The sequence below is a fragment of the Lynx canadensis genome, chromosome D1 (assembly GCF_007474595.2).
Source record: "Lynx canadensis isolate LIC74 chromosome D1, mLynCan4.pri.v2, whole genome shotgun sequence".
Taxonomy (NCBI): Eukaryota; Metazoa; Chordata; class Mammalia; order Carnivora; family Felidae; genus Lynx; species Lynx canadensis.
Window position 1 is genome coordinate 21,470,276 of NC_044312.2, and position 11,459 is coordinate 21,481,734.

Sequence of the window (11,459 nt, forward strand, 5' to 3'; positions counted from 1 at the left end):
TATATTTGTAGTGACTATATAGTTGAATTAATATCTATATTTGAATCTGTTTTCAACTTGTTACACTTGTTCTTTGTTTCTTTTTTAATCTCCCACTCCACCTCCTCCAGTTTTTTTTTAAGTTTACTTATTATTTATTTTGAAGGAGAGAGAGAACAAACAAGCAGGAGAGGGGCAGAGAGAGAGGGAGAGAGAATCCCAAACAGCCTCTGCACTGTCAGTGCAGAGTCCCACACAGGGCTCAATCCCACGATGGTGAGATCATGACCTGAACTGAAGTCAAGAGTCAGACACTAACCAACTGAGCCACCCAGGCACCCCTTTTTTCCCCTAAAGTTTATGTGCTCCAGTTTTAATTGACCATTTATATGATTCCATTTGTTTCTCCTCTCTTAATATCAAATATGCTTTTTTAAAATTTTTTAGTGATTGTCCTAGAGTTTGAAATATACATTTATAACTGATCTAAGTTTACTTTCTTTTTTTTTTTTTTTTTTTTTTTCAGAGAGAGAGGGAGAGAGGGAATCCCAAGCAGGCTCCGTGCTATCATTGCAGAGCCCGACATGGGGCTCAATCTCACAAACTGTGAGATCGTGACCTGAGCCCACCCAGGCACCCCTAAGTTTACTTTCAAGTAACACTATAGCACTTGATGGGTACTGAGATGCCTTATCACAGAGTCTCCCAATTGGTCCTTTCCATCCCTTCTAACATTGCTATCATTCACTTCACCTATCCATAAGCTATAATTACCCAGGTTACCCAATATATTGGTGCTACTATCATTTGAACAAACGTTTATCTATTAGATCAATTAAGAATTTAAAAAATTAATGGTTTTGGGGCACCTGGGTGGCTCAGTCGGTTAAGCATCCAACTGCGGCTCAGGTCATGATCTCACCATTCACGAATTCAAGCCTTGCATTGGGCTCTGTGCTGACAGTTCAGAGCCTGGAGCCTATTTCAGATTCTTTGTCTCCCTCTCTCTGCCCCTCCCCTGCTCGTACTCTGTCTCTCTCTGTCTCTCTCTCTCTCAAAAATAAATAAAACATTTAAAAAACTAATGGTTTTATTTTACATTTATTTGTTCCTCCTCTATGCTGTTTCTTTTTTTTTTTTCTTTTAATGTTTATTTTTGAGAGAGAGGGAAAGAGAGAGAGAGAGAGAAGGAGAAAGAATGAGCTGGGGAGGGGAAAAGAGAAAGGGACAGAAGATCTGAAGAGGGCTCTGTGTAGCACAGAGCCCCTTTCTAGGCTCAAAGTCATGAACCATGAACCATGACCTGAGCCAAAGTCTGATGCTTAACCAACTGAGCCAGCCAAGTGCCCCGCTGTGCCTTTTTTATGTAGGTGTCAGTTCCTGACAAAGTTCCCTCTCTGAAGAATTCCTTTAACATTCTTGCAAGGCAGGTTGAGTGGTAACAAATTTCTTTTTTGTTTGTCTGAGAAAGTCTCTAACTCTCCCTCATTTTTGAAGGATAATTTCATTAGATACAAAATTCTAGGTTATAGAGTTTTTTCTTTCAATACTTTGTAAGTTTGTCACTCCACTCTCTTCTTGCTTGACTGGTTTCTGAAGTGTGTTGCAATTCTTGTCTATGGTTTTATGTTGTAATGTAGGTATTTTTTTCCTCTGGCTTCTTTCAAGATTTTCTTCTTGTCTAGTTTTCTGCTGTTTGAATAAGATATGGCTAGGTGTCAGTTTTGGGGTATTTATCCTGCTAGGTTTCACTAAGGTTCTGTGTCCATCATTAAATTTAGAAAAGTTTCATCTACTATTATTTCAATTTTTTTTCTTCTGTTTCTTTCTCTTTCTTTTTTTTATATTTTTATTTTTTTGGTATTCTCATTATGTGTATGCTACACCTTTTTTAATTGTCCTATGATTCTTGGCACTCCACTCCATATTTTTTGTTCTCTTTTTTCTCTTTACATTTCAGTTTAGGAAAATTCTGTTGGGATATATCGTCAAGATCACTGATTTCTTTCCTCTGCCATGCCTTGTCCACTGGTGAACCCATCAAAGGCAGTTTTCATTTCTGTCACAGTGTTTGGTTTCCTGCATTTCCTTTTGATTTTTTCTTACAGTTTCCCTCTCTCTGCTTACATTACCCACTGTTGGTGCTTACTGTTCACCATCTCCATTAGAACTCTTAGCACATTGACCATAAAGGTGTTAAGTTCCTGACCTGAGAACTCCAACATCTCTGCTATATCTGGGTCTGGATCTGTTTGCTTCCATTGTCTCTGCAGACTTTTTTTTACATTGGCTTTCAGGGTGTTTTGTTATTTTTTGGTGAAAACTAGGCATGTTTTGGGTAATAAGAACTGAGGTACTTGGGCTTTAGTGTGAGGTTTTATGTTTATCTGGCTAGGAGTTATGCTGTGTTAACTGTTTAGCTGTAGGTGTCTGAGTCTTCGATTTCCTCTAGTGTCATTTTTGTCTCCCCTTTTGTCTTTAGATTCCCCTAGAAACTCTTAATTAAGAGTTTGAACCTTGCTATTCTTTCAACTCAGTGGCTGTTATTATAATTTTTTTTAATGTTCATTTATTTTTGAGAGACAGAGACAGTGCAAATGGGAGAGGGACAGAGAGAGAGGGAGACACAGAATCTGAAGCCGGCTCCAGGCTCTGAGCTGTCAGCACAGAGCCCAACGCGGGGCTCGAACTCAGGAACCGCAAGATCATGGCCTGAGCCGAAGTTGGACGCTCAACCGACTGAGCCACCCGGTTGCCCCTCGGTGCCTGTTATTATAAAGATTTGTTGGGATGGGAGGACTGGGAGTTGGGTATTTCCCTTCCTTTCTCCAACCTTCACCATGAGAACCTAATGGTGCTCCCTGAGGTAAAGTTCACAAAAGTGTAAAGGTCCCCCTAAGACTGAGTCTTTAAGAGTTTTTAACATTTCAAGCCAGTCCATACTCAGCCTCCAGGGATCCATCAATTACTGGTGAAGTGTTACTATCAATATATGTATATAATCTCCAGCAGCTTCCACTCCAAGTAAGCTGTGATTGTGTATTCTCACCTCTTTCTCCAGTTTTCAGGGAGAGAGTTTGCTCTGTGACCTCAGTTCTCTGTTGGATCTAAGAAGAGCTGTTTGTTTTCAGTTTTCTCAGTTTTTTTCTTAATGTGAGAATGCGTGTGACGGCTTCCAGGCTCTTTACCTCTTAAAGCTGAAACTAACTCCAGCTAATTTTTTTAATCAAACTTTTTTTTTATTATTTTTTAATATGAAACTTATTGTCAAATTGGTTTCCATACAACACCCAGTGCTCATCCCAACAGGTGCCCTCCTCAATGCCCATCACCCACCCACCCCTCCCTCCTACCCCCATCAACCTTCAGTTTATTCTGTTTTTAAGAGTCTCTTATGGTTTGCCTCCCTCCCTCTCTAACTTTTTTTTCCTTCCCCTCCCCCAAGGTCTTCTGTTAAGTTTCTCAGAATCCACATAGGAGTGAAAACATATGGTATCTCTCTTTCTCTGTATGACTTACTTCACTTAGCATAACACTCTCCAGTTCCATCCACATTGCTACAAAGGGCCATATTTCATTCTTTCTCATTGCCATGTAGTATTCCATTGTGTATATAAACCACAACTTCTTTATCCATTCATCAGTTGATGGACATTTAGGCTTTTTCCACAATTTGGCTATTGTTGAGAGTGCTGCTATAAACATTGAGATACAAGTGCCCCTATGCATCAGCACTCCTGTATCCCTTGGGCAAATTCCTAGCAGTGCTATTGCTGGGTCACAGGGTAGATCTAGTTTTAATTTTTTGAGGAACCTCCACACTGTTTTCCAGAGTGGCTGCACCAGTTTGCATTCCCACCAACAGTGCAAGAGGGTTCCCGTTTCTCCACATACTCGCCAGCATCTATAGTCTCCTGATTTGTTCCTTTTAGCCACTCTGACTGGCATGAGGTGGTATCTCAGTGTGGTTTTGATTTAATCAAACTTTTTAAAAGGAAATAAATAAGCAAATATATGAATGTTTGTTGAATTGATAATGCTTGCCATTCAAGCACCGTAAGCATTAGGTGCTGCTGCCCCAACACAGCAATAAGAAACAAAGACTTGGGTCTTTTATTAAATAATCCCCATCATGGGGACAGAAAATTGGGAGAAACTGAAATGTTACCAGAGCTGAAGCTACCCTGGATTTTCTGTATTTCCTTCTCATTCTTCTTTCCTACTCACACCTTTTCACATGTCTTGATTTCTCTTCTTGCCCAGCATGTCCTCTACTCACTCCTCTTTATCTTCCATCTCAACTAGAAGATACATCTTCAGATGCTCTTTTACCGAATCTTAAAACAAAAAAGGGAGACCCTAGATCTATAAATAGATAAGTAAATACATAGAAATAGATACAGAGGTATGCTTTTACATGCCTTTTTCTATTTCTGGGAATAGTTACATCTAGGGAATGAACACAGGCATGGGACAATTGAAGTACAAGAAAGGCTTATTTTTACTATATACTTTTTGTGCTATTTAAATTTTTTATCATTTATGTATTTTATAGAAAAAGACACAATAATCTCTAACTGATGTTAATCACCCACTCTTAATCTGATCATGTTTTCTATATAAAAAATAAATAAATAAATAAAACTGTAGCAAACACCATATTCAGTACCAAAAGCCTGAATGCTTTTACCCAAAGATCAGAAACAAGGCAGAGATGTCTGTTATTCTCATTTCTACTCATCGTTGTATTGGAGGTCTTAGTGTAATGAGGAAAACGAAAGATCCTTAAGGAAGAATCAAACCTGTCTTTATTTGTAGGTAGCATGATTATATAGAGAGAAATACAAAAAAAAAAGTTTCCCATTCCCTCTTTGTTAGTCATTAAAATATTTAATAAAAAAATTAGGAAGGTGGCTGGATACAAAATCAGTGCATTTGACCCTTGAACAAAACAGGTATTGGGTCATCAACTCCCCACATGGTTTAAAATACATGTATGGGGCACCTGGGTGCCACAGTCGGTTGAGCCTCTGACTTTAGCTTGGGACATGATGTTGCGGTTCATGAATTCGAGCCCCACATTGGGCTGACTGCTGTCAGTGTGGAGCCTGCTTTGGATTCTCTGTTCCCCTCTCTCTCCGCCCCTACCCCACTTGCACTCTCTCACAAAAATAATAAATAAACATTTTTTAAATAATAAATAAATAAAATAAAACCCATGTATAACTTTTGACTTCCCAAAAACTTAACCACTTAAGCCTACTACTAGAAGCCTTACTGATAGCATAAACAATCAATTAAGTCATATTTTGTATATGTCTTATATACTGTATTCTTACCATAAAGTAAGCTAGAGAAAAGAAAATATTATTAAGAAAATCATAAGGAAGAGAAAATACATTTACAGTACTGTACTGTAAAAACTCCACATATAATGGACCCATGCAGTTCAAACCCATGTAGTCCAAGGGCCAACTCCATGTAAAGATAAAATGCATTCCTATATACTAGTAATAAACAATTGAAAATTAAATTTTAGGGGTGCCTGGGTGGCTCAGTTGGTTAAGCATCCGACTCTTGATTTCGTCTCAGGTCATGATCTCACGTTTCATGAGTTGGGCTCTACACTGACAGCACCAAGCCTGCTTGGGATTCTCTCTCTCCCTCTCTCTCTCTGCCCTTCCCCTGCTCATGTGTGCTATAAATAAATAAATAAATAAACAAACAAACAAACAAATAAATAAAATTAACACAACAAAATAAAATTTAAAAACCCATTTAAAACAGCACAAAAGAGGGGCGCCTGGGTGGCTCAGTTGGTTAAGGGTCTGACTTTGGCTCACGTCATGATCTTGCGGTTTGTGAGTTCGAGCCCTGCATCGGCCTCTGTGCTGACAGCTCAGAGCCTGGAACCTGCTTGGGATTCAGTGTCTCCCTCGCTCTCTGCCCCTCCCCTGCTCATGCTCTATCTCTCTCTCTCTGTCAAAAATAAATAAACATTTTAAAAAATAAAACAGCACAAAAGGTACCAAATTCCTAGAATAACCATAACATCCACTCAAAGCAAGTCAAGAATGTTTGTTCTTACCATTTCTATTCAACATTGTGCTGACAGGCTCCAAACCAACTCCTGTCCAACTAGTCACATAAGATTATCACATGGTCTTCAAATAGAGCCATATAAATACAACCAGTACAATTTAAAGAAAAGACATGGCCTTTTCCTTAAGTTATTCTAAAACAATTGGATATCTTCATGAAAAAATAAAATAAAATTTCTACTTCCCACCATACATGATAAGCAATCTAAAATTTATCAAAAATCTAAACATTAAAGGAAAAACAATAAAGCTTTCAAAAGAAAACATGAGAATACATTTATAACTTCATTATAGGTAAATATTAAATAGGATACAGCACTAATACTAAAGGAGAAAGTTGAGAGATTGAGCTTCATTAAAATTGAAACATCTATTACCAAAAAGACATCATTAGGAATGACCATCTGAATTGGCAAACCATATACTGAGCAAAAATAACTGCAGTGTATGTGGCTGAAAAAGGACTCATATCCAGAATATGCTTTCTTAAAACTCAAATTAAGAAGAAAAAGACTTAAGACACTATTTTTGAGTGGGCAAAAGACTTGAACTGGCAGTTCACTTCAACAGGCACTTTGCAAAGGGTGATTGATATCCAAATAGCTAGTGAAGATATTATGAATAGATTATGAATAAATAGATAGGCTGCAAATCAACATTATTACTTATTAGGGAAATGTAAGAAAAAGACTTAAGTGCTATCACACTACACATCTAAAAGAATAGTTAAAATTAAAAGGATTAGAAAATAATGAATGTTCAGAAGGATGAAAAGCATCCTTACCTGGAAACTGTTGGGAGTGCAAATCAGTTTACACCCTTCGGAAGACATCTTGGTAGTATTTAAGAAGTTTAGATATTTATCTATTCTGTGACCCAGTAAATCCACATCTAGGTGTAGACCCAAGAGAAATGAGTATATTTCAAAGAAACTGTATGCTCAAGAAGTTTTACAGTGTCTTTATTAATGATAATATGCAGAAACTGAAAACAAGCCAAATGTCCATTACGGAGGTTGTTGATAAATAAATTGTTCTGTATTCATATAATGGAATGCTAAACAGCAATAACCAAGAACAGAATATGTACACATATAATGTTATGGGTGAAACTCACACTACACTTTATATTGAGAGAAAGAATGCAGACATAAAACAAGTAAATACAATATTGAATATTTATATCAAGCTCAAGAATGAGCAAAATGAATCTGTAATAATAAAAGTAAGAATAGTAGCTATTTCCAGAAAAAGAATTGGGAGTAATATTTACTGGGAAGGGGCAGGGAGCAATATTCTGAAATGATGCAAATCTATCTCTTGGCCTAGATGATGGTTACATAGCCTTATACACGTGAAAAATCATTGACACTTAAGACTTGTGCACTTTTCTGTACATAACTTATACTTCAACTTAAAAGGGGTGGGATTATTTTTTTTTTATTTACCAAGATTGTGCTGATTTTCCATCAACCTTACGAAACCCTCAACTTAGAAGTGTACTCAATTCAGTGATCTTTCCCTCCACAGTATTATCTAAAGCACAGTCCTTCCCTTCACTTTCATTTCTTTTCTTACATCCTCATTGAACGGAACCATTCCAAAGAACAAAACTAAACATTTATCCTAACTTTCCTTTTTTCTAATAGAAGAGAACTTCCTAAGAAAAGTTAATAAGTTAAAGTATCTTGGGGGCGCCTGGGTGGCTCAGTCGGTTAAGCGTCCAACTTCGGCTCAGGTCATGATCTTGCGGTCTGTGAGTTCGAGCCCGGCGTTGGGCTCTGTGCTGACAGCTCAGAGCCTGGAGCCTGTTTCCAATTCTGTTTCTCCCTCTTTCTCTGACCCTCCCCCGTTCATGCTGTCTCTCTCTGTCTCAAAAATAAATAAATGTTAAAAAAAATTTTTTTAAATGTATCTTGGAAACAGTGCATATACTATTCCTTCTGAAGGAGCTGTTACCACTAATAATGTATTCATTGTTCTTTATATAAGCTGTGCCTGATTCTTTATATAAGCTGTGCCTCCATTTACCTAATACTGTGAGTGTATGACCTGTCCTGACACCATCATCTCTTTGCCTTTACCATTAAAAAATCACAGCTATTTGCAGTGTCTTAAAATACAATAGCAACTGCCTTCCTGGTGACTAGTTGGTTGGTACTACTCTAATGACTCACATCTGCCCAAAACTATCTATTACTCCGTTACTTCGTTCAGACACAAAGTAAGTCTCCAAATTCTACCTTATTAATCTGTAAATAATGAGCGAAGCTTGTATCCAACATTTTTAACTCCCTTAAATCTGTATAACTCTCCATTAGAAGGTCTAATAACTTAACCTATACCCTTACAGCTCTGCACACTGCCTCAATGGATACCATCCTTGATTCTATATGGAAATTTAGCTCCCACCAAAACACCTTAAAACTTAGCATTGGGGCGCCTGGGTGGCGCAGTCGGTTAAGCGTCCGACTTCAGCCAGGTCACGATCTCGCGGTCCGGGAGTTCGAGCCCCGCGTCAGGCTCTGGGCTGATGGCTCAGAGCCTGGAGCCTGTTTCCGATTCTGTGTCTCCCTCTTTCTCTGCCCCTCCCCCGTTCATGCTCTGTCTCTCTCTGTCCCAAAAATAAATAAACGTTGAAAAAAAAAAAAAAACTTAGCATTTTGCAAGATCAAATTACCACATTTTTAACTTTCAACATTGTTGCAAAAATAACGTTCCAAAGGTTATCTCTCGAAAAGTTGCATGACATTGCTGTAAGTAGGTCAAATGCAAAGTGCGTTTTTAAATGCAAAAAGAAAAAGAAAAACCTTTGAAATGAAATCCACCAGGGAAAAGGTGAATCAAGATAGCATGGCTAAAGGACAGAAGAGCAAAGTAGATTAGAATTCAAGGGCCTAGGTTCGAGTCTGGCAAGAGGTACATGTGTGGCCATGAGCAACCTACGAATATTTATGAGTCCCCAGTGTGTAACGCAACACATGAAGGGCTAGATTAAATTATTTCTTAGGCTTATTCAAGCGTAGCCATCTATGACTGTGGAAACTATTTTCATAAAACAAATAATGATTAGAATAGTTAGGGTAGAGTAAGGAGTAGAGGGAATAATTATACTTCAGAACAAGTTAAATTTTCCCTCTAAGTAAAGGAGATCAAGCACTGGCATTCGTTTCCCTCATTGAAAAGAAAAAGAAACACTCTGGCAAACAAAGCTTTGGATCTCCTTTCTCAATCATTTTCACACGAAGAATTTTCTGACTAAGGTCTTCTTCAGGGCAACTTTGACATCCTTATTCCTCAGACTATAGATTAATGGGTTGAACATGGGCACCACAGCAGTATAGAATATGGAGGACACTTTCCCCTGGTCAAGGGGTAAAATAGAAGGTGGTTTGAGGTACATAAAAGCTCCTGATCCAAAGAAAAGAGATACCACAATTATATGGGAACTGCAGGTACTGAAGGCTTTGGATCTGCCCTCAGTAGAACTAATATGGAGAATACTAGAAAGAATGAAACCATAGGAGATAAAAATGGTCACAATGGGTACCCCAATGCCAATGGTCACAACAATGAAGACCACCAGCAAATTTATGTAAGAGCTGTTGCAGGAGAGCTCAAGGAGGGGAATGATATCACACATATAGTGATTGACGAAGTTGTCAGCACAAAAGGTTATAAACATTATGTTTCCCATATGGGCAACAGCTCCAAACACTCCCATCCCATAAACACCTAACAAAAGGAGTGAACACACCTGAGGAGACATGGTAACTGTGTATAGCAGTGGTTTACAGATGGCGACATAGCGGTCATATGCCATCGCTGACAAGATGTAGGATTCAGAAAACACAAAGAAACAGAAGAAAAAAAACTGAGTCATACACCCTGCATAGGAAATGATGTTTCTCTTTGCGACAAAACCCATTAGCATTTTAGGGGTCAGAGTCGTGGAGTAACTAACATCTATGAAGGACAAGTTGAAGAGGAAAAAGTACATGGGAATATGAAGGTGAGAATTCAGCCCAATCAGGGTTATCAGGCCCAGGTTCCCCACCACAGTGACCATGTAGAAACCTAGAAACAGGAAGAAGAGGGGCATCTGGAGTTCTGGCTCATCTGTTAAGCCTGCGAGGATAAACTCTGTCACAGAGGAGGCATTATCTGCAGCCATTCTCCTCTAGGAGAGTCTGTAAGGGAAAAAGAAGAGTCACTGAGACAAAGAGAGAGAAGCCACACACCATGGAATTTAAGGGGCTGACATGGAGAAGAAAAGAATGGGAACATTTACTGGCACTGTTCTAAATGTCGTGTGGCATTATGAGTATCCCCATTTCACAGATGAGGACACTGGACCTAAGTGACTTGCACAAGTCCTGATGCTACTAAGTTACAGCAGGAGGTGAACTCAGGTGGTCTGGCTCCTGGGCTTTGAGCTTTTACCCACCCTGCTCGAGGACAGACCAGGGCAGGCAGGCACTCACCCTCCTCTGCTTGGAGTCACAGTGCTATTCTCCACTGGCTCTCATCCATCTCTTTCATGGAGACTCAACTGGCCCCGATGAAAAGCAAGTGACAACCCAGAGCTCAGACCCTCTGCTTCTGCTTCTCTACTTTGAGGAGCGAAACCTCTAATTTATCTTGCTGCGCTGAAGAACTTGATCTTTGATTTGGCTTTGCTGCAAGTCTCTTGTCCAAATTCCGGGGATGAGACAGCATCCTTTCCAAATGCCCATGGATAACAAGAGACTAATCTCAGTGACGTAGTTACAGAGACTCCCTCAGGATCACTGCTCCAGAGACCCCTTCCCAAAGGAAGAAGAAATGTTTGTTTACCCCTTGGTAATGCTTGATGTGGCTTCCAATGATCCTTTCATTCTGGTTACATCTTTTTAAGATTAAGAGCAAAGCCTTATGGGCTTGCCTCCTTGTATTGAGGACTTACTGTGTACCTAGCATTGTGTAGATCCAGCACCCTTATACTAAAATCAAGTGTCAAAAGCAATGTACAAATAATATTACCTTTTTATTCCTCACCACAACCTTATAAATTAGAACTATTAATTAATCCCTCCTCTAAAGTGAGAGGCACACACACTACGAGGTTCCAGAATCTTGACTCAAACCCTAGTCTGTCCAATTCTAAGCTTCTTAGTCTTCATCACTAAACATTCAGCCTCCCTCTAAGTGACCATGAAATCTCTGAAGCAGCATTTTTACTTAGAAGGATCTCATGAGAAGCTTTATTGATAAAAACAAGCACTTAGATAACTTGAAAGGAATGTAGAAAGTGTTAAAACCAAGAGAGGTAAAATTAGGGGAATCGTACTTTAGAGAAGGATCATTATTTCCTTCACACCCAATATATACCAAGAATTAT

General features: G+C 38.9%; 1 protein-coding gene across 1 annotated transcript; it reads right to left on the reverse strand.

Moving 5' to 3' along the window:
- Positions 1-9,317: 9,317 nt before the first annotated feature.
- On the reverse strand, positions 9,318-10,253 carry LOC115525494 (olfactory receptor 8B12-like). The gene has a single exon (XM_030332713.1). It carries the CDS (start codon positions 10,251-10,253, stop codon positions 9,318-9,320), a length of 936 nt encoding a protein of 311 aa, XP_030188573.1.
- Between the last annotated feature and the right edge of the window lie 1,206 nt (positions 10,254-11,459).

Excerpts from the sequence above, each read along its gene's own strand:
- LOC115525494 (XM_030332713.1), bottom strand. The coding sequence starts at position 10,253 with ATGGCTGCAGATAATGCCTCCTCTGTGACAGAGTTTATCCTCGCAGGC.